The sequence below is a fragment of the Pieris brassicae genome, chromosome 8 (assembly GCF_905147105.1).
Source record: "Pieris brassicae chromosome 8, ilPieBrab1.1, whole genome shotgun sequence".
NCBI classification, from domain to species: domain Eukaryota; kingdom Metazoa; phylum Arthropoda; class Insecta; order Lepidoptera; family Pieridae; genus Pieris; species Pieris brassicae.
Window position 1 is genome coordinate 21,163,896 of NC_059672.1, and position 21,241 is coordinate 21,185,136.

The following is a 21,241-nucleotide window of genomic DNA, read 5'->3' on the forward strand; positions in this document are numbered from 1 at the left end:
TTTGTCCACAAACTTCTCAGAAACTAAACATATTGAAATGCTGATGAAATTTATGTAAATCAGATATTTCCTACTTTGGGAACAGTCCAAGATTCATCAAAATTGGTTTGGTAGGTAATTATTACTCAAAAGTAATAATATCCTCGGTTTCTTTTCTTCTCTTTAGTGATATATATTTATTGATGGACAATTTCTTTCCTTTTTATAATTATCTATAAATACATATTAATGCATAGGCGGCCACTAGTATGTAAGCGAAACCATTGCCAACAATTCTCAAACAAAACACCCGATTGCTGAACCAACATCAATTGCCACTGATAAGTGATTGTTTTGCCACTGGGTAGTTCATCACTGCGTCATGCGTGTGCGAGAGTCGTGACTCGTGAGCCGTGACTGCGAGCTGCCAGACGACAGTCATTATACGCGTACCTCTCGGAGAGGTCGCTTTGTGCGCGCGCTTTCATTTGTGTCATTTCCTTTGTTTGTTTCGATGTTGAGTGATAAGTTCAGTTAGTGGTCAAGATATCGCTGAAATGTGGACGCGGACCGTGGGGACTGCGCAGCCAGGTACACTGCTCGGTATCGACGACGAATTCAGCTGACGTAGATAGAGTGTCAAAAGACCCGGCTGAAGTTTAAGTCGCGGGCAAGAAATTTTAGCCGAATATGTCGTGTGAGAGGGGCAACGAGGGGCCTGCGCTTGAAGAAGAGCTGGAAAGCGCAGCGCAACGGCGCGAGCGCTGGCGGAGCGTGTACGTTATTTACTTTACCATGTTCCAGATGTCGCTAGGCTTCAGCATCGTTCTCACTGGCGTCTGGCCCTACTTGGACAAGGTGACTGAGTACTCATACTCTGACGTAAATAATATTATGTAAACAATTTATTGTTCCACTAATTTGTTATTGTTGTAATTGCTTTTATTGAAGTTACTTTATAATAAAGGTTTACCAAGGAACATTACGATAATATATTAGATCTAGGAACACATAAAAATAACAATAAAAACTGATTGTACACCCTTTAACAGGCAAACACAGCTTGCTTTATACTTAATAACTATCTCTAACTAACATTATTGTTACAAACGATATATTTATATTGATATTTGATCTAAAAAGCGAGATATGTAAATGATACGTTGTTGCAAAATGTTGGAAAAGATAGCTTTGCGAAAGTGTAAGTAAAAGGAGGGATCAATTTCGGGTACATTTTAAAAGCTTATTTATACAGCTTTAGAATGTCACCTTTTGAACGTAGGACGGTTTTGCGGCAGAGAATGGCACAGGCAATAGGAAATCGAGATTTATTTTTAGGAGCAAAAGAGGATGGATTTGTATGATAATGTGTGTCCTATGATAATTTTAGATATAACTGCCATGTCCGCTTAATTGAACTCTTGTCTATGGAATGTTTTTTAAAGTTGCGTTGTTGTCTGAAGTGTAGGTAGGTAGGTGAATCAACAAATATTGGATAAGGACTAAACGAATACGCATCTTATGCGTAGCTAGGTACTAGCCAACTATTTGATTAAATATTATTATACCTTATCGTTTGGCTCAATTACTACAAGGTGTTATCTTATCAAGTTAACCAGTCGATGTTCAACAATAGCCTAAAGTTGTAATGATTATATTAAAGCAAATTCAAATAAGTACTGAAATGAAATTACCTAAACTGTACATGAAATAAGGGCATAAGAAAAAAAAGTATTTAGTTTCCGATAACGAACATTACTTTAGATAACAAAAGTTGACGTAACATTATTCCGCACAACAGCTGGAGGGTGGCAGCAGCAGCAAAGAGGCACTCGGGCTAGCTGTGGGCGCAAGTCCACTGGGCCAGCTGATAGCATCGCCCTTATTGGGCTTATGGGCTAACCGAAGTGGAGGCGCGCGTGCGCCCATCCTTACGTCGCTAATCGTGTTTGTGCTGGCTTCGCTGCTTTACGCAAACCTACACATGGCACGCCCGCACGCCCACCGCGCAATGCTCGTCGCTCGCACACTCGTGGGCGTCAGCTCAGGTATAAGTCGTACGAAGGCGCCGTGCGCTTTCCGACGTAACTATGGCTCAGTGTATTGTCTCTTTGTCAGCTAATGTGGCAGTGGCTCGGTCGTACTTATCGGCGGCGACGCGTGAGAGCGAGCGTACGCGTGCGGTGGCCGGCCTATCGCTGGCGCAGGTGCTTGGCTTCGTGGTGGGGCCGGCGCTGCAGGCAGCCGCGGCGCCTCTCGGACCCGGCGAGGCCTATGTGGAATCTGACCTTGCACCGCGCCTGGATATGTATACCGCACCGGGTTGGATCAACGCACTACTCGGGACGGTCAATATTGTTCTTTTCCTTCCCTTCTGCTTCAAAGAACGGAAAATCGCCGCCCGGGAAGCTATGATCGCCCAGGGCAAAGATACGGGTAAATACTAAGTCACAATAATGAGTTAAAATAGTTAGGAAGGCAACTAAGTGATATCTAAACATCATTAAGTTAAAATGGCTTTCATATCTGACAGAAAGAGCTCAGTTTGTAGCAGTGATTTGTATGGAGTCGCGATCTTAGGAGTTCGACAAGTTTTTCATCTTGACCATGATATTTTTACGCTGTTTATAAGTGATATAGGTTGGTTTTTCAAATCTAGTATTTTGTTTATGATGTACGATGTCATGAATGGATTGTATTTAAATTCTACATAAAAATGGAGAATTCCTTCTTCAGGAATCTCAAGGTTTGCGATAAATTCTCAATATTCTGCCTATGTAGACTATGTTCTCTTTCTTTTCAAAGTTTTGAATAACCTGGGCGATAGGTCTCCTTGTCGTCTTTAATATTAATTGTGATCAGCTCTATGTGTATTTCGTACATACTTATTAATCGTGTACATGCATGTTCTGTGTTTTTCAATTTAATATTTTATGTGTGTGTATGTATATTGACAGTGTTCTTTATAAATAAATAGAGAAAGAAGCTCTTAAGGCTCTGAAGCCAGACCTGGTGAGCAGCTGGACGTTGGTGGCGGCGTTCTTCGTGCTAGTGTTCAACTTCGTGCTCTTGGAAACTTTGGCTACATCGCTGACTATGGACCAGTTTGGATGGAGCAAACGACAGGCGCTAGAATACATGGGTGCCCTCATGAGTGCTGGTGCGTTACTGGCCTGCGCCGTGTTCGCGCTCATCACGCCCCTTACAAAGCTCTTCGAGGAAAGGTGCGTCTTAAACTTATTATAAGTTTTCGCCGTTGTCATCCACCGTACTATACTTAGAAAATTAATTTTGAATTGATCTTGTTTAAATTAAAGATCACCAGACTATATGCACACAGGATCACGAAGCGTATTAATATCACCCGAGCTCTAGTTCGATCATATACAATATTTTTTTGAAATTAAGACAACGGGTGTACGGTTCCTGGGTAAACGGGATGCTTTAAATAATAGAGATTTATTGATTTACTCTATATTTACCACTCGCGTGTTACAATAGAATATGAGCGAAATAATGACGTGCTAATTGCTATGTACCGAATGAATACAATTTAACAGTCAAAGAGAGTGCCTGCGTCGGGCTATACTCTCGGGACGTAACTTTGACGATTTGGGAAATCGTCACGCTTATAAGTGATCGATGTGTACAGCCATGGCACGTACAAACATAGGAATTTGTCAAGATTGTAACTGAGCAAGAATGTACGAACCTTGGCACGTACGGACGGATCATCACGCTTATAATTCTAAGATAGCCTGAGTGAGCAAAATGTACAGCTTTCGCTCGTACAACGGGTATATATATAGGTTGGAAGCTAATTTTTAATCGAAAATTTTGTAATTTCAGAGCTCTGTTGCTCTGGGGCGGTTTCCTGCTGACGGGATTAGCGTCGATACTGTGCATCCCGTGGGGTCCCTACGGACCGCCGCTCGCACCGCCCGAAGCCCGAGAGGCGGGCGGCGGTTGCCCGGCGCGTACGCAGCCCTGGTGCCTCACGACGAGAGGCCTTACGCTTCCGCAGTTCTTCCTCGGCTATACCTGCGTCTCCATCGGTTACCCTCTCGGCGTCACCCTCATACAGACCATATTTTCGAAGGTATGTGGGATTCGTGAGACCGCAAGGAAAACGGGATGGTAAAAGGCGGTAAAATATAGTAACGGATCGACTCCAGGTTCTGGGTCCACGGCCGCAGGGCGTGTGGATGGGCGTGCTGACGGGCGCGGGTTGCATAGCGCGCGCCTTAGGGCCCGTGTTCGTGGCGACCGTGTACGCGCGGCGAGGGCCCGACGCCACCTTCGGCGCCACGGCCACCTTCACCTTCTGCGCGCTCGTCGCGCTGCGCCTCGTGTACGCGCGCCTCTCGCCCCGCGGCGCCGCTGCGCCTCCCGTCGCTCTCGAGTTGCGGCCACTCAACTGCGACAAGGCAACCGCGCCGACCGCCCCGACCGCCAATGTGGAGCACTGAATCGCTCGAACTGCTTTTTGCCAAGTTAAATATTTAGACGTTCAATTTGTGTACGGTAATACGGCTAAATGCAAATGAAGTAAAGAGTAATAAACGATTCGGAAAACGTTTGGCCATTTCAAGAATCGGTTAGTTCAAATGACCACCGCAATTCTTGGTCATATGGTGAATGTTAAATCCGGTATGACTTTGATGTTAATGTTCGTCATGAAATTACAATTTGTAAATTATTTTATTTATTGACTGATTCGATTCTGTGACATTTATAAAAAATAACCACGAGTACTCAGTCTCTAGTACACAATGATTCGATTATTCTTGTCTTTATTTCGATTCAAGGATCGAGGATCGAGTCACGACTCGCAGACTGCGTGGATTTGAGGCGTCCTCTATATTAACATTGTGATGTATAAATATTTTTTGTAAACATACAGGGAACATGGAATTGTGTTGGTACTATATATAGCTGTAAGAAGATAAATATTATTTGTGCGTACAATTGTAAGACTGCTATGTTTTAATAATAATTGTCGAATTAAAGGTCATGTGGGGAAGTTTCCCGTTTTTGTTTGAAAGGACTCCCGTAGTGGACCGGTATCGACGCGCACAAATTGCGCTTTCGCTACCAAAGCGAAAACGCTTGATATCATCAGGAGTATATTACCAAAAATAGGAATTGGATGAATGAAAAAGTCATCAAATTTATTCAAGCGATTGAAACTTATCGTACTCTATGGGATTACAATCACCATTATTATAAAATTAGAAACACAAAACACGACGTCATTCAAGAGTTGGCTCAGAGTTTCAATTCTGATACGACTGAGGTAATAGTAGTTCATTGATATGGATTGCGACGAGCAGGTCTCGTTAGGTGGATTTACACATTAAACACTCGGGCATATTATCTTGGTCAGCGCAGGCCCGGGAGGTGCGTGGGGTGTGACGCTGCGCAGAGGTGGGCGCATCGGGACCGGCGGAGGAGGGTAGCGCCTCAGTTCCTCGGCGTCGCGAGCGCGCTGCGGCAGAGGAGTGCGTCGCGTCTCTGGCATCAGGGCCGCTGCTAGTGCACCGACGGCCGCCGCCCCACCGTATGCCGCGGCTTGTGCGTTCGAACTTAGCAGCGGCGTCTGTGGCGCTAGCGCCGACCCGATTCGACCCACGAGCGACGCGGCCGCCATAGAAGACGAGCGCGCGTCCGTCGGGAACAGCTCCGCCGTGAAGACGTAGAGCGAGTTGAACGCGAAAGTGATCGCCAACTTGCCCACGAAGTACATCACTCTTTGGGTCATCCCCGGACCTGTTGTAGATATTCCGTTAAAAATTATCACAGATGTTCCTTTAACATTTTGAAGTGAAACTTCTTTAGAATCGTTGTGATTTCAAACCGGATGCAACGAAAAAACGACAGGTAAGAGACACAAATACAAAAATGTGTAGGATGAAGCCAGGGGAAAGAATGAGACAGAAATATACATACAATTTGTATATTATCGGTCTCTCCTCTTTGTGCCATACTTCGTAGCGTCCCCACTCCCGTCTTCTAAGCATAGTCGCCTGTAATTTGTGAGCCAGAGCGAGAGAGCAGATGTCAGTGTGTATGTATATTGCACACTGTTTAATACGTGCTTGTATTTGAGCATTTAACGTGTGTAGTGCATGTGAAAACTACGTGAGCTTACTGTACACTGTATGCGGCTGCGTATTACAGCGTTTTAGTAAGATAGCGTGGTGTGTTATTTTTTTAATTAAAAGTTTTATCCTACTTTTAGACATTGAAAAACGTCCAATTTACATATTATTATTAATAAAAACATTGTTTTTGAAGGTTTCACTTCTAACACGTGTGAATTGCACACGTTTTTTATTTATTTTTTATAGAACACGGGGCAAACGGGCAGGAGGCTCATCTGATGTTAAGTGATACCGCTGCCCATGGATACTCTCAATGCCAGAGGGCTCGCGAGTGCGTTGCCGGCCTTTTAAGAATGGGTAACCCCTTTTCTTGAAGGACCCTAAGTCGAATTGGTTCAGAAATATTTCAGTGGCCAGCTGGTTCCACATCGCCTAGCCTCCTACAATATTGCCTTCAAAAACGTTCAATCTTGGAACGGCGGACGTCGAGATGATACGGGTGGAATTTCGTATTCTGCGTCGACGTCCGATGATGAATCTCAGCTACAGGTATCCGAACAACTCCTCTGAGCACTCTCTATGGTAAATGCGGTAGAAGATGTAGAGTCACCCCACATTTCTACGCAACGCCAAAGGATCAAGATGTTCGGAGTGGGATTGGTCGTCGACAATTCGAACCGCTCTTCGTTAAATACGGTCAAGTGGAAGGAGCTGGTATTGGGGAGCTCCTGCCCAGAGGTGAGAACAGTATTTCATGTGGGGCCGAATGTGGCTTTATAGAGTTGCAAGCGGTAGCCCGGAGAGATGTACCGTCTCGCCTTGCTGAGTACACCAAGCTTTTTGGAGGCTAATTTAGCCGTGTTTTTTTGAGTCTACCGCAGTCCGACTCCACGTTGCAGAGTTTCGACTCCAGACACAAGTTTGTTTCGGTACTCATCGACAACTGCTCGAGATATACCTGCCCGGACAGTGTAGAAAGTATCCCAAAGTATCAACGGATGTTGCTAAGTTGCGACATATCATTAATATGCAGAAGAAACAGTTGTTGGACCCCAACGTTCACGGGTTTATGGTCGGAACATGCTCCGTTGCATCTTTGCTTAAAATCTGTATACATACCTACAAAGAACGGAACGACAGCGGCGAAGCCGCACAGCGAAAAAGCGACGGAAATCGTTATCTTTCGCCCGATGCGTTCCAGGGCCATCATGATGAGTAGTGACGCGGCGACCTCCATGGCCATGTTCAGGGCAAAGTTAGTGTATTTGTTTCCGGCGAGTGCGATAGAATTGATGGTGAGGCCGTAGTAGATGAAGGCTGCCATTAGCCAGCAACCGCAGCACGCCACTAGACGAAGGCCCAACGCACGAGATCGCACCACTTGTCCTATTGCGATCCACACGCTCGTCCCGCTCGTCCCGCTCGTCCCGCTCGTCCCACCCGTCTTCCTCGACGACGTCAACGATTCGTTAATAAAACTTTCGTTTATAATAACCTATGAAATATTATTGATTTATTTTTCTTCTCAGATATAAGCGTCCAAGATGGCTTAATTAATAAGAGTTAGATCTTTCCAATTACACGTGGAGTGTGTCCATTTTAAAAAGAGACACTAACGAAACACATACAGACACTTACAGAGAACACATGACATACAAAAAACACAATACATGCATGTGTGCATCAAGGCCGAGTGTGGCCAACATTTAAAGGGAAACATTATAATTATAAAACAGAAAAGAAATAATACAATAAAATATAAACGAAACAAAAGTAGATGAAATAAAAAATATAAAAAAATCAATGGCGCTACAACCTTTTTAGGTCTTAGGCTAATACAGCTCAGATTAAGAAATACAAATATTAAATCAAATATGCAATTAAAAATATAATATACTTTTTGTTATAATTGTGTTATCCGGTGTACCTCAAGGGTGTATACTTCTATGTTGATCAACGCTTAATTGCTCCAAGTATTCAGAATATCTTGTTTGCAGATAACAAAAAGAAATATTTAGATTAATAGATTGTAAATTTACTACAAATAAATAATGTAATCTTTAATTGTAAAGATAACACTTTTTTACAGGATTGAAGCTATGTATTAATAATTATTTATAAACTTATAATTATTTTACATATACAAGTTATGTTAATAAATAATACCGCCGCCCATGGACACTCACATTGCCAGAAGTCTCGCAAGTGCGTTGCCGGACGATGGCTACTTTTGGATATAATGTTATTGTTTAGATATTGTACAATAAGTAGCTGTAGCTGATAAGCAAATAAAGAATTAAAAAAACAAGAGATTTCTAGAAAGGAACCTACTCGCCAAATACCGAGTAGCAACTGAGCTTTCCTAACTGTAAGTTATTAATCTTAAAACTTCCTGCGCGTAGATAAAGATTAGAAGTAGAAGGAAATTATTACCGACCTTATTCCATCGAGCAGCTTTCCTGATGACGGCGGCCGCTTCTTCGGCACGACCGACCGCATGCAGCCAGCGTACGCTTTCGTCCAATAGAAGCCAGTAGGCGGGCAGCACAAGTGCGGGAGAATGCACGACGCGCAGTAGACTGCGCCATTGTGGAACACGCCTTGCCGTCTCCGCGAACAGTATGCCACCTAGCCCGTACGCCACGCCCGTTGCGCATGCGAACACCGCCCGAAGGGACGGTCTGGCGAGCTCCACCACTGCAACCGGCCTCGTGTTAGTCTCCGTCCTCTATTGAGGCCGCCCTGCATGGAGTTACATACTTATCACGTACGCGGCGCTGTTGAAACCGTAGCCGAGTGCCGCCTCCAAGAACTCGAGCGCTATGTACGTATTGTAGTTTGGGGCTAAAGACTTTACGAGTCCGAGCACTCCTGCGAACGCCCCGAACACGCAGAACGCCGTGCGGCGACCCCATCTATTTATATTTATGATGTACAATAGCGATTTAACACCGCCGGCATCGCCGAACGATGCGGCCGAAATACAAAGTATTTTGTTATTCTGTTACCCGTCTGAGACGTAGCCCGTGAGCAGGAGAGCTAGCGGCAGGGCCGCGTTGCGCACTGTGCCTATCAAGGTTCGCCGCCACTCGCGGCACGCCAGATCGAACTGTAACGTCACACCGATATTATTTCAACTGCGAAGATCCCCTTATCGCGATAACGCTCTACGGGTTGTCAAGTTTTGAACCTCGGCGAATACTGTATCTCGATTTGCATAGAGGATCTGTTCACATGGCAGGCTGTCGTCAGAATCGAAGTCGGTGGGGTCGCAGGTACGAGCGCCGGGGCGGCGCGGTGCCGGGCGGCTGCAGGCGTCGGTCTGCACGAGCCGAGCCGCGGTGGTGTTGGCGAACTGCGCGCCGTGCACCTCCTCGCATTCTGGCACCAGGCACCTTCAACGTTATACATACTGACCATACAGATGGGACATATTAATGTTAATATAATTAATGTTAATATAAAACGGGTTGAAGAGCTCATGCATTCCATTTTTCTTAAACATATTTATTACATACCAAGTTCAATCTGACCAAAATTATAGGATATAAAACTAATTCTAAATGTTAATTTCTAAAACTATAAGTGTTATTTTGTATAATTCCATTAAGCAAACGCGATCTTATCTATCGTGATCAATTACAATAACGATGGCATTGCTTTTTTTATTTATAGATTCGAAAGGAACGGAGGCAACTTTTTAATTACAAATTGAATTGTAAAGTTATTTCTTGCGTGAAACAACTATAATTAGGTATTGTCATTAAGTCGTATAATTCATCGGCGAGTTCGAAGGGTTAATTAGCTTTGTCAGCATTTCAATGTTTATTCAGCGAATAGGACCATATTTAACCAACCTCAAACAAAATAAAATCAATTTAGTAATAATAATTCATCAGTCATTGCCGTTACCTAAAGTAAGAGAAGCAGCTACAAATTCTGGTGGTGGTAGTGAAAATATAAATTGCTTAATATTTCAAAGGATCAATCAATCAGCATTGAAGGTACGAGACCCTACCAACAATATAGGGATGTTTAGGATACTCTAAGAAATAGGAACAAACATTGCTCGAGAGCAGTACATTATCTACGTTAATAGAGAATAATCTCCGTTAACATTACTTTTACATCGATTGGATTCACCTAGATAAAAAAATCCCAAAGAATTGTTGATGTTTTAGATATTCGGTAGATAAATTATCGGTTTTGAGACAGGCTGACCTGAAGGGCACGCGGTCAGCAACGAAGACGTAATTGAGGGAGTACATCGGCGCCAACAAGTTGGGCAGAAGCAGCAGCAGCACAGCGCCGCGTTGCCACCAGCCGAAGGGGCCCAGCGCCGCCAGTAAGGCTTCCACTCCGTCCGTTTGTTGCTCTTCCATAGCGCTCACTGCGTCGGCATTCGCCGCTTATCGCCTGCCAACTGATAACACCTCCCTTATCTGAGATACTTTGCAGATGTATAACATTTACTATCAAGAAATTACCGAAAACGTCAACATACATGTAACTTATTTATGAGTTGAGATTTAATAGAGGGAGAATAATTCAACATTTTCTATTTAGATAAAGGAGATATTTATCTGAAGGTAGTTTTATTGTGCGACGTGAAAATTCATTTATAGCAACCCATATAAATAATGGGAACAGCTTCATTTATTTATCCAAAAACAACGAGTACCTACTTATATGCCTAATACTGCAGGAGAGAATTCGTCGTCAAGCGTAATTTATGTCGTTGAAACAGGAAACATGAACAAAACAACCTCGCTTGGTCGTTTTGCTTCATAGGCCCATTGCACATCCTCCGTAAGACCGCCGCGGAACTTGGTTCGTATTTGCAAACTATATAGCGACAGGCGTTCTTCAGGACCCACTACGCGATGATGCTGCTTTATAGATGGGTAGTAAACAGTTGATAGCCACGACAATGGTTTTAAATTTTACGCTTAATAAGATACAATATTCGTTCAGTTTGTGTTTTTCTTCAAACTTAATCTCTTGCAAAACATAATCTTTATGTTTAGTTATATGGCTTTGCGACTAAAACGCTTCCGCGTTGTCTGCTAATAGTGTTCCCGTGAGTCATTTCGCAGTTCGAAGCGGTACGGGGACGCCGGTTCGTTTACATTCCTATTTATACGTGACACACATTGGATACTTACGGTCGAACAACACCACGATGCCCGCACGTGATAAATGTGGCCATTGAAATGACGCGGTGGCTAAATATTCATTTAGAATGGGCCACGAATTGAACGAGGAAGACTATTTTAGTTAAGTCATAATATTTATTTCGTGAGCACGTGGCGACGCGTGCTGCGAGAGGGCGGAGGGGAGCGGGGACGAGCTTCCTTGCAGTCTGCGGGTGCGCTGGGGCGGGCGGCAGTGGTTCGCACTTCGCAGTTCGCACAGTTCGCGTAAAGTCGCCATGGAGCGAGAGCGTATACCGTGGTATTGGCAGGCGCGCACCGCGGCGCTGCTCGCTTTGCCCGTTCTGCTCACGGGCATGTATGGAACCAACTATGTTTTCCTCGCCGCGCACACGCCACACAGGTAACAATAGTATAATATTGTAACACTTCTACACTGAAAACTCTTTGTAATCAATAATTAATTTTTAAATTAAAAAAAATAACTTATTTTACTGGCAGAGATAGTTTAAAAAAAACTCGTATCGGTTCGAAATATATTCGGCACAAAGAAAAATCTCAGTGGACCATTAATAAATAGATTAAGTGTGCGCTTACCTTTGCGGTACCTTTTACCAGAGACAATTTAATTAAAGGAAACTAACATTTATCTAAAGGAAATAAAATCGCGCAAATCAGCTTCAAAATATATTTAATACATAAATAATATAATAAAGTAGTGTTAACCACTTACTACGGCTTCAAAAGCGTTTTATGCGATATTTTAATAAATTATTAGATAAAGCTATATTTGTATCAAAACGAGGAAATAACGTTTTTGGATTTTGTTTGTACTATCAACAATGGCTATAACACACTAATAATGTTGTGTGAAACTTGAATGTTTAAAGTTCCTGGCGCGCAGATAAAAAATAAGGCGCGGCTTGCTGCTTAGTTTATTTGCGCGTTAAAATATAATTATAACGACATTATGCGGTTTGAACTATTACAAGTCAAATGAGGACACCGTCACTTGTAGCAGTCTAGTCTCTGTTTAAAAAAAATCTCAAATGAAAGATTGTCGACCCCGGAGGTCTCCATAGATAAGGTGTGAACTGTGAATTTAAAAAAAACGGGGTCACGATGCCCCGGACCTTGTTCAGTACGGCGGCGCGTGGCCGACTGGCCCATAGAGCAGTCGACAGACCGATGACCGGTGACCCATGACACTGCATTTATCCGATGTCGGCCGTTATCCGACACGCGCGCCTCATCCACTCTCATCCGGTGCTCAGCAGTTTTAAGCAGCAATACGATAACCACAAAAGATCTAACTATAATCTCTGAGCATTGAAGAAATCAATTATGTCAAATATCTGCCACTATTATCTACTACATGTTTTACTTCAGAATTGACAGGAGGCAAAGACAACAACAGTCAAGGCCTTGGTTAGTTAAGGAAGTTAGCTTTATTTGGTCGTTCTAATAATATATAAAAATCCAGCACGGATTTATTGTCTGAAAATATTTTGTGAAGTGGAACAGTTAGAAGCATTTTGTATTTTAACAGTTCACCGATTAGTGGCTAGGCTAGGACCTGGGACAGGGATGATTTCGGTGTCCACAATATCAAATCTAATAAAAGTATTCATATTTATATTTACTTCCATCAAATAATGCATTAATTTATCATTGTTAAAACTTAAAGTCTCAAAACTCAAAACTTATGTACTGTTGCCCTCTATGGCATCATTCAGTTCTATTACGTGATTTGACTCTTCAAGCTTTTCTCTCATCTGCTAATAAATCTAGCAGTGTGATAGGTATATTCCTTAGATCTTATTCTACAAACCACGAGATTGCGGATTTAACGGATGCGAGACATGCACCGTCCCACAGGGCTTTGTCAAGATTCACAGTAGTGTATGTAGAACAAATTACAATGTAATACAAATTTTATATATGTATGTATGTAACTTTACTGTTTAGGCATCTCATCTAAGGCCCTAGGCTTGAGTTTGTTTTTGTTTGAGTCAAGTTTCAAAGGACTGGGATGTTCCACTTTGTAAATCTGAATTCCAAAACTTGTTAGGTCATGCTCCTCATAATATGTCAAAGCAAATAATAAAAATAAATACGAAACGAAACGAGAGTACGGTTAAAATTTAATTTTAGGATCATTTTGGCCAATAAATATTATCGACACAATATAATAATGTTATATTTGAAATAATATAATCAAGCGCTTATCAAAATGTTTTGTTGTAGAAAAAAGCTGTTAGTTTTAGTAGAAATTCGAGATTTCTCTCAAAGGAAGCCTAATCTAACGTTGTGTTATTATCTGCTCTATTCATTTATATCTAGTACGGTTTTTTGTTGAACCTGAATTAACGAGAGAATGACTGAACATATAATTTAACAATACCTACCTAATTGTTTCCAATCGGCCACGATTATAATGAATGTTGTAAATACATTTATAGAGCAATAAGAATGGACTGCAGTTTATTTACTCATCTGTGCAAATCTAATCTTATATTGTAGCTACGACGGTTTAAATCTGGACGTAGGTCCGGATTTATAGATGTGGTTTATACGAAACAAAGCGGAATGGCGCTTTTCCAACGGTTCATACGAACTCAGTAAATCACCGTTGTCTCGTCTCACGAACGGCAGTCATGATATTACTCTGAAAAGAAATGCCGGGAAGTGATTAATAATACACAAAACTTTAGTTTTTAATTTTGTTCCAGTTTGGTGATAATTACTATGTGCCCCTACGTACAGACTAGGTTTCCACCTCATGCAGTAACCTTATATAATAATCTCAGCAGAAAAGTAGACTTGTTTGCTTATTACAATCATGTTACAAATAAATGATTTCATTAAAAGTATGCTTTAGAAACGATACACTGAGGCCAACGGACTGAGGTCAGTTCTCTCCGCGAATTCTCATTTAATAACCGACTCCTAAAAAGGACTGTATTAGGAGTTTAACCATTCGACGTGTATTTTTATCGTGTACTATATGAAAACGAGGACTGAGGTTAGTGCATAGGGAGGGAGGATTACTCTAAGACACGTTGAGTTCACGGTAAACAAATCGTACATCATTTTCTTTCCACAAGTTCCGAGTGCACAGCACTGAGATACTTAAAGAAAACCGATATCGATTTTTGATCGAATTAGGAAGGTCACAATTCGTTTCACGAATGTTGGGTCGGAATTGACTCGTACAAAAATGTCTTCCTCGACTCTTTTGCAATCTATTGAAGAAAATTCAGGTCATTTGCGGCCAGCATAGCGGCAATATGTTTCATACCCAACTGATTATTTAAAATGGGACAGATCTCTAAATCACCTAAATAATATAAATATATTTGCAAATTTATACCTAGAGTTGAAGCGTTCTCTATTGTCTAATAACTAAATTCTGCTTGAAGATACCAACATATTTTTAGCAGAATTTGGCGGTCTTAGATTAGGTCACGTAGAAACGTCAATCGTTTCACGTGTGCTTAAATTGTAAATGAGTATTTTTATATATTATATTTTAAAATAGATCCTGCAATATTCGGTTAAAATACTAATGGCTCTATCTAGCAATTTCCGGGAGATAATTCGTGGCCCGCATTTGTTTGTTGACATTATTACTTTTAAATTGACTCAATATGGTCTCATAATACCTCCCCAACAATTTCAACTAAACAATTAACAAACCCGGCATAAACATGTTATGTTCAGAAGTAGTGAGAGAAAGTATAATTTTAAAACAGTAAAATATTACGTATTTGTTTATTTAATTGGCTTTTGAACTTATTAAACAACGATATTTTATAAATTTTCGTTTATTTTAGAATATTGCGTAGACTCACGGAGAACACCTACACCAAATATAATGACTGTAAGTTATCGTGAATCAATGCTGTGGTCCTCGGGAATATTCCGCGAGCGCGGAGAGCGGGTGCCCTTGAACTGGGCGCGGCGCGTGATTAGCGAGGTCGCACGTGGTCCCGATCAGTCACGTGACCACGCTGCGAAACCCTAAACGTGAAGCAGTTTGATGAACGGGGTACATCAAATTATTTACTTACGAACTAAGTTTAACTGCCATCTCGACGAAAGGTATGGTACGGTGAGTCACCGCGTTTAACCAGATCTGTTCGCTGTGTGTGTAGCCGTACACGTATACTCTTAACAACTTAACACGCAACTTGGGTGAGTGGAATTACTGCTTTTAAAATAGAACCGGTCGGCGACACATTCATGCCCTTATGCGACTCCAATCGGCCTTCGGTGAGAGCTTAGCGCCGCTATGTTATGGTATTTATTTACTTTTAAAACGTAGTTAATTTAAATTCAGTCACCTCGCACGGCCCCATGGGTCACTACAGCTACACTACAGATAATTACGACTCATATTTAAAATAAAATCAGGGTAGCTAGATCGAACTAATTAAATGTGTTGTATATTGCATGCAAGTAGTGCCTAATTAATATATTTCGTAAGAAAAATCCTAAAACCTGCAAATCTTTCTCGGCCAAACGCCACATGTACCTAGAATGATTATTACTATCGATCGCTAGATGTGTACAGCTACAAGTGAAAGCGAGTCACGTGCTGCCCTCGTATCTTCTGACCCCTGGGCTCCCGGCTCGTTGCCGGTTAGTATTAGCCAAAGGCTCACGGTTCACTGACCTCACCCACGCTATTTTGATATAAATTGTCTCGCGCCCAGAAGAAGTTTTCACTTAACTAAAATCCTTAAAAGATATCCAATCGACTCCCAAATGCACTAAAAAATAAATTGAAAGAAGATTATTTGTGTCTACAAATAATCAATGTGTAAAGTGTTAATTCACTTGTTAACATACGGGGCATATGGAGATTCTTATCTTCTGTGCTTACGTCCCTCTGTTTTCCCTGTAATAATCCATCTCTTTGAAAAAAATCTTCTGTATGGGTACTGTCCCGGTAGAAGATCAGTCCACAGGCGGAAAATGCTCGGTCGAGTTACCTCCTTCGGGTTTTTGATATCAGTATAAATAAAAAAATACATGAAAGGTATTACAGGTGAACGATACATTTAAATTACCCAGAAAAGTACCAGGGATTCTAATAGTCGGCAAACATAATTGTTCTACCTCATTAATTCATTAATTAGCAAATAGCCGATCAATTTTATCGTAAGGTAAACAAGAGCGTAGCATTACCCGTTATTGCCTATAACGAGACAATAAAGAATCGACATACCGAGCTACCTTAACACGAATCATTGACCAACATTTTAATGTAGGGTAAGTTTTATGTTGAATATTGTCGAAGTGACAAAAGTAGGGCTCGTCTTGTTTCTTTCAAAATATTATCTACTAAGATCTCAACAGCACTATCTGAAGATTTCGTTTTTTACACATAATAAACACATCATATACGTATAAGAGCAGCAACTTTAGTAAATAAACAGCTAAAATTGTTTTATTATTATTTTTTTTAATCTAGTAGAGTAATTTTGTTTCAACCAGTTTATTCGGTATGAAAAGAGGTTCCGAGGCGAAAAGTCGAACACAAATTCCAGCTTGGAAATGGGTAGTAAGTAACTTACTACTTATGTCTATTGTATTATTTGCGTGAGTGTAAGTCCATATTGAAACTAATTCTCATTCATAAAATTATTTTTAAAGATTACAATAAAAGTCCAAACAACTTACAGATGTGTAGTGCCTGAGTGCGAGGGTGGGGATGGGGTTGACGGCGGAACGGAGAGCGCCCTTTGGGCAGCGTGGGGCGAGTGGGCGCTGTTGCCCGACGAGCCCTGCCACCGGCCGAGGCCTCTCGCCGCCCATTGCCGAGACGCCACTGACTTCGACAACACCACGCTGTTGCCTTGCGACCGTCACATCTATAGCCATAGCGCCACTATAGTCTCAGAGGTCTGTCCCAGTAATATTTAATCATTAGCGTTCACTTAATGTTTTGTAAATATTTATTTACTGATTTATTTCAGTTCGATTTGGGATGCCAAGAGTGGAAGCGCACGTTGGTGGGAACGATACACAATGTGGGCATGCTCGTCTCGCTGCCGATCATGGGCTACGTCTCGGACAGGTACTTCAACATCATATTGAACTTTTATGGCTGGAACTTTTGTGGCGATCGATTGAGACAAGGAGGTGTGTGGCAGGTGGGGCCGACGGGCGGCGTTGGTGGGGAGCGGCGCGGGCGCTGGGCTCTTTGGCCTGGCCAAGTCCTTCGTCACCACCTACCCGACCTATCTTGTTATGGAATTTATCGAAACTGTCTTCGGAGCCAGCGTCTATCCGGCTGCGTTCGTACTCAGTAAGTGTAGTCGAGTGTGGTGTGTGTGTAGGCAGATTCTTGCGACACCCAAGTCTACAATATTAATTGAAAGTCAAGAGATAAAAGTGACAAAATAGAAGCGAGGCTGACGAGGAAACTGACACGAAATGTCTTTTTAAGTGAGATGTTACTTTTAACATCTTTATGGCAGCTAAACATTTTCACAATAGTAATAATAATAATCGTTTATTTGCAAAAATACATTCAGATTCATTAATTATGAAAATCCGTACAAGCTATATAAAAATCATCGTCATATTAATTTTCATAATACTTTGCCTTTAAAAATTTAATCGCCTCCCTCTTGAAAGCATTACACTTTGACAGCTTTGTACATCATGGTGCAACATGCAGGTTTCCACAGCAATGTTTTAAGTTTGGATGCTGTTTTATAGTCATAACTACTTTTAGTTCAAAATACCGGGTTAAAAACATGGTCTACAGCTTACAAGAGGTCCATACAAAAATAAGTTTTAGCTAAAATTTTGCATTTCTAATGTAAAAAATCTTCTTATTCCTCCTTTATTTTAATTAGTATTCTTAGCTATCTAACGTTACGTAGCCATGTTACATCTTGGGTATGAACACTTTTTCCTATAAAACAAAAAGAAACACTGCGTTAATACTGATTTTACACATAGTTTATTAAACGACTGGTGATGTGATGATAATTTAAAAATTGCAGTGATCGAGTGGCTTGGAGTAGAGCAAAGGATTTTAGCGAGCTTGTTGCTGGGCGTGCCTCTAGCCGCGGGGGCGGCTTCGCTGGCGCTACTCGACTACGTCGCGGGCTATTGGCGTACCTGGGCGCGATTCGCCTACCCGCCCTCCTTTCTGCTACTACTTTACCCTTGGCTGCTGCCTGAGAGCATGCGCTGGCTCGTCGCCAAGGGAAGGATCAGCGAAGCGATGGAAACTATCAAGAGAGCCACCCGAGGCAATAAAGCCGCTTTTTCCGAGGAGACGATACACAGAATGTTAGCGACTGATCAAGTCACCGAGAAGGTGGAGGTCGTCGTTGAAGAAGAGAGCTTGTTCAAAGCGTTCATAAAGTGAGTCGCTCTTATTTATTTCCTGCCGCAGCCTAAACAAAGATAAGGCGTGAATGCAGCTCTCATTGTCGTTCGACCGCCGCAGTGTGTATAAATAATATAATAAACGTACTGATATATAGTAACAGGTATTACGAATGTGGCGGTGGTTGCAGGTACGGCGCGTTACGGCGTCGCTTAGGAGTGTGCTTCGCGTGGTGGGCGTCCGGCGTGTTTGTCTTTTACGGGCTGGCCGTGCGCGCGCATGCGCTCAGCGGCTCGCCCCACGGGAATTACGCGCTTCTGGCGGCCGCCGAGTTGCCTGCCCTGCTTCTCAATACGCTGCTGCTGGATCGCGTGGGGCGGCGCCCGCTTCTCACCGCCGCCTTCTTGCTCACGGCGTTGGCGTTGACCGTCATCCCATTGCTGCCCGAGGGCAACGTGGCGGGCACGGCGTTGTTCCTAGCGGGCAAGATGGGCGCGACTATGGCGCTCAATGCACTCTACGTGTATACGGCAGAATTGTTTCCGACACGCGCCCGCCAGCGCCTGTTAGCTGCGTGTTCCACCTGTGGCCGTCTCGGCGCCATTCTAGCGCCTCAGACACCATTGCTTGTGAGTACTTTAAGCGCATTTAATCTGGCAATTTTAAATTACAACAAAATCGATTACTCAGGCAGTCATTACGGCAGCTCTCAATGCGCTGACATTTTGCACATTTATACTCAATGATAGTGTTTGTCCACCTTTAACCAAACTGGATGGTGCTCCTCAGGCGGCGTACGGCGCGTGGGTGCCGACTTCGGTGCTCGGTGCGTTGCCGTTGCTGAGTGCGGCGCTGACGCGGCTGGTGCCCGACACATTGGGCCGGAGGCTTCCCGACAGTTTCGCCGATCTCGGCTCCAGCGCCACCGACCTCTCCGACCTTCCCTGACCGTTCATTCCTTTGGAACGTCCGCCGTCGAGTCTCATGGTATGGGCCGCGCTCACCCCTAAATACAGAGTTCTGCGAGACTTCTCATTCCTTCTGACAAGATCTGGCGAGATGCTTTCTTGATACGGACGGTGTCAGATATGAATTCGGTAATGTGATTACGAATTTATAAAAATTGTGCACCTAGGCTTAATCAGTGATAGCTTTCTACGAAGTAGGAAGTCTGTAAGTTTTACTTATATTGTAAGTCGTTAGTTATATTTGCACTTTGTTTGAATGCTCCGGCAGCTACTGTCGAAAGTGCCCAGTGTATACCTTGTGGAATACAATTATTAAATTGTAGTACAATTGAAATAAGGATTAAATAGAATATTAATATCGACTCCGACGACTTTTGTTCAATCTCCCAGAATAATTTTGGTGACTTATGTTGAAGAGGTCAATAAGACAATTCTCAAAGTATTTAATTTTATGACTACGGGAAAACCACATCGTAGGGATGCCGTTTCCTTCATATTTATCAAGGTCATTCGACACAGAAAACAGGAATCATATCTAGAAAAAATAAGAAGCCCTTCAATTTGTTCTTTGTAAACATAGAACTCAATAAGAAAAACACTTTTTGAACGGATTAAAGCTATGTTCAAAAAGTGTTTTTCTTAATGTGTAAAAGCTATTTTAACAAAAGACAATACTATAGAACCCAATATCAATAACCCTGAAATAATAAATACACAGAATATTTACTCACTAGAGTCACAATAGAAGACCCAAATTTTTTTCCCGAAATTGCCAATGTGGCAGGTGCCAACGATATGGTCACACTAAGAATAACTGTATGCGCCCTTATAGGTGCGTTAAATGCGCACAAGGGCAAAAAACTACAGATTACCCAAAAAAATATGAAACACACCAGCTATTTGTACTCTTTGCTTTGGTGAATATCCAGCTTATTAAAAATCGTGCTCGGAACATGGCTAACGTAGGAAAGGAAAGGTCCCTGTGATAAGACTACCAACGCATTCGAAGCTCAAGCTAGGTGACTTCCCTTCGTATCCCCTCCAAGTATAATAGACTATAATCCTCAAACAACCAGGAGCTTACCGGAAAATGGGCCCAGCTCTACAAACTGCCCAAGGCCAGGATTTGCTATGGAAAATGTTCTTAGTATAAATATTTTCGTTTCTAGTACATATACAAGTAGATTTCCTAATTTATTTAGGTCGTTCAATCTTCATTATTCTTTCTTTGAACCAACTAGGATTGGGCTCTTTCAGCTACCTGCTTTGATAACATGTTTTCTGATTATATTGTACCTGAACAATTTATTGTTAACTGGGTAGATTCGGATCATAGTGGACAAAAAATCATTGTTGAGCGCCAAGGGGTTAATCAAGACGTAAAAATTACTTTCAGGCCAATAACGGCCAATCGCTTAAAGGTTTAATTTAAACATAAAACTGTTACTTTAAGCTGTAAAATGAAATTCTGTGATTGGGCTACACCAGGTATTTACGTTAGTAGGAAAGAATTGTATGATCTATATCTTTCATAAAAATCACACGGATTCTATTATAGAGGCATTTAAATTGTTGAGTAACAAAAAAACAGAAGATCTATGGAGCATATCAGTAGCTGTTATCTAGCTATTATTTTTAATAAATGTATTGACGTTGGGGTTTTTCCCATTCTCATGAAATACA

At 42.1% G+C, this 21,241-nt stretch overlaps 3 protein-coding genes across 5 annotated transcripts; 2 read left to right on the forward strand and 1 right to left on the reverse strand.

Moving 5' to 3' along the window:
- Nucleotides 1-362: 362 nt before the first annotated feature.
- Nucleotides 363-5,004, forward strand: LOC123713658 (major facilitator superfamily domain-containing protein 8). 2 transcript variants are annotated; one of them, XM_045667444.1, is made up of 7 exons: nucleotides 363-570; nucleotides 784-837; nucleotides 1,781-2,027; nucleotides 2,098-2,415; nucleotides 2,957-3,203; nucleotides 3,829-4,078; nucleotides 4,155-5,004. In XM_045667444.1, the coding sequence occupies exons 2-7, from the start codon at nucleotides 784-786 to the stop codon at nucleotides 4,446-4,448; spliced, it is 1,410 nt and encodes a 469-aa protein (XP_045523400.1). In that variant the 5' UTR covers nucleotides 363-570; the 3' UTR covers nucleotides 4,449-5,004. The 2 variants fall into 2 exon arrangements, with proteins under 2 accessions (XP_045523400.1, XP_045523399.1); XM_045667443.1 differs by having other exon boundaries at nucleotides 363-837.
- A 120-nt stretch (nucleotides 5,005-5,124) lies between these two features.
- On the reverse strand, nucleotides 5,125-11,282 carry LOC123713654 (organic cation transporter protein-like). Of its 2 annotated transcripts, none has more exons than XM_045667433.1 (8): nucleotides 11,249-11,282; nucleotides 10,305-10,499; nucleotides 9,274-9,478; nucleotides 9,092-9,192; nucleotides 8,844-8,998; nucleotides 8,521-8,780; nucleotides 7,203-7,578; nucleotides 5,125-5,748 (listed from the first exon to the last, which is right to left on the reverse strand). In XM_045667433.1, the coding sequence occupies exons 2-8, from the start codon at nucleotides 10,463-10,465 to the stop codon at nucleotides 5,336-5,338; spliced, it is 1,671 nt and encodes a 556-aa protein (XP_045523389.1). In that variant the 5' UTR covers nucleotides 10,466-10,499; nucleotides 11,249-11,282; the 3' UTR covers nucleotides 5,125-5,335. The 2 variants fall into 2 exon arrangements, with proteins under 2 accessions (XP_045523389.1, XP_045523388.1); XM_045667432.1 differs by having other exon boundaries at nucleotides 10,305-10,506; nucleotides 11,249-11,272.
- A 128-nt stretch (nucleotides 11,283-11,410) lies between these two features.
- LOC123713657 (solute carrier family 22 member 6-like) lies at nucleotides 11,411-19,935 on the forward strand. The gene is made up of 7 exons (XM_045667442.1): nucleotides 11,411-11,639; nucleotides 16,927-17,146; nucleotides 17,221-17,321; nucleotides 17,398-17,552; nucleotides 18,259-18,625; nucleotides 18,781-19,219; nucleotides 19,380-19,935. Exons 1-7 carry the CDS (start codon nucleotides 11,515-11,517, stop codon nucleotides 19,536-19,538), a joined length of 1,566 nt encoding a protein of 521 aa, XP_045523398.1. The 5' UTR covers nucleotides 11,411-11,514; the 3' UTR covers nucleotides 19,539-19,935.
- The last annotated feature ends 1,306 nt before the right edge of the window (nucleotides 19,936-21,241 follow it).

Coding starts and splice junctions, on each gene's coding strand:
- LOC123713658 (XM_045667443.1), top strand. CDS start 670: ATGTCGTGTGAGAGGGGCAACGAGGGGCCTGCGCTTGAAGAAGAGCTG. Junction 2,416..2,956: donor CGCCCAGGGCAAAGATACGG/GTAAATACTAAG, acceptor ATAAATAAATAG/AGAAAGAAGCTCTTAAGGCT. Junction 4,079..4,154: donor TACAGACCATATTTTCGAAG/GTATGTGGGATT, acceptor GATCGACTCCAG/GTTCTGGGTCCACGGCCGCA.
- LOC123713654 (XM_045667433.1), bottom strand. CDS start 10,465: ATGGAAGAGCAACAAACGGACGGAGTGGAAGCCTTACTGGCGGCGCTG. Junction 9,193..9,273: donor GAGATACAGTATTCGCCGAG/GTTCAAAACTTG, acceptor GTGACGTTACAG/TTCGATCTGGCGTGCCGCGA. Junction 8,999..9,091: donor ACGGGCTACGTCTCAGACGG/GTAACAGAATAA, acceptor AAATATAAATAG/ATGGGGTCGCCGCACGGCGT.
- LOC123713657 (XM_045667442.1), top strand. CDS start 11,515: ATGGAGCGAGAGCGTATACCGTGGTATTGGCAGGCGCGCACCGCGGCG. Junction 17,147..17,220: donor GCGCCACTATAGTCTCAGAG/GTCTGTCCCAGT, acceptor GATTTATTTCAG/TTCGATTTGGGATGCCAAGA. Junction 17,322..17,397: donor ATGGGCTACGTCTCGGACAG/GTACTTCAACAT, acceptor GGTGTGTGGCAG/GTGGGGCCGACGGGCGGCGT.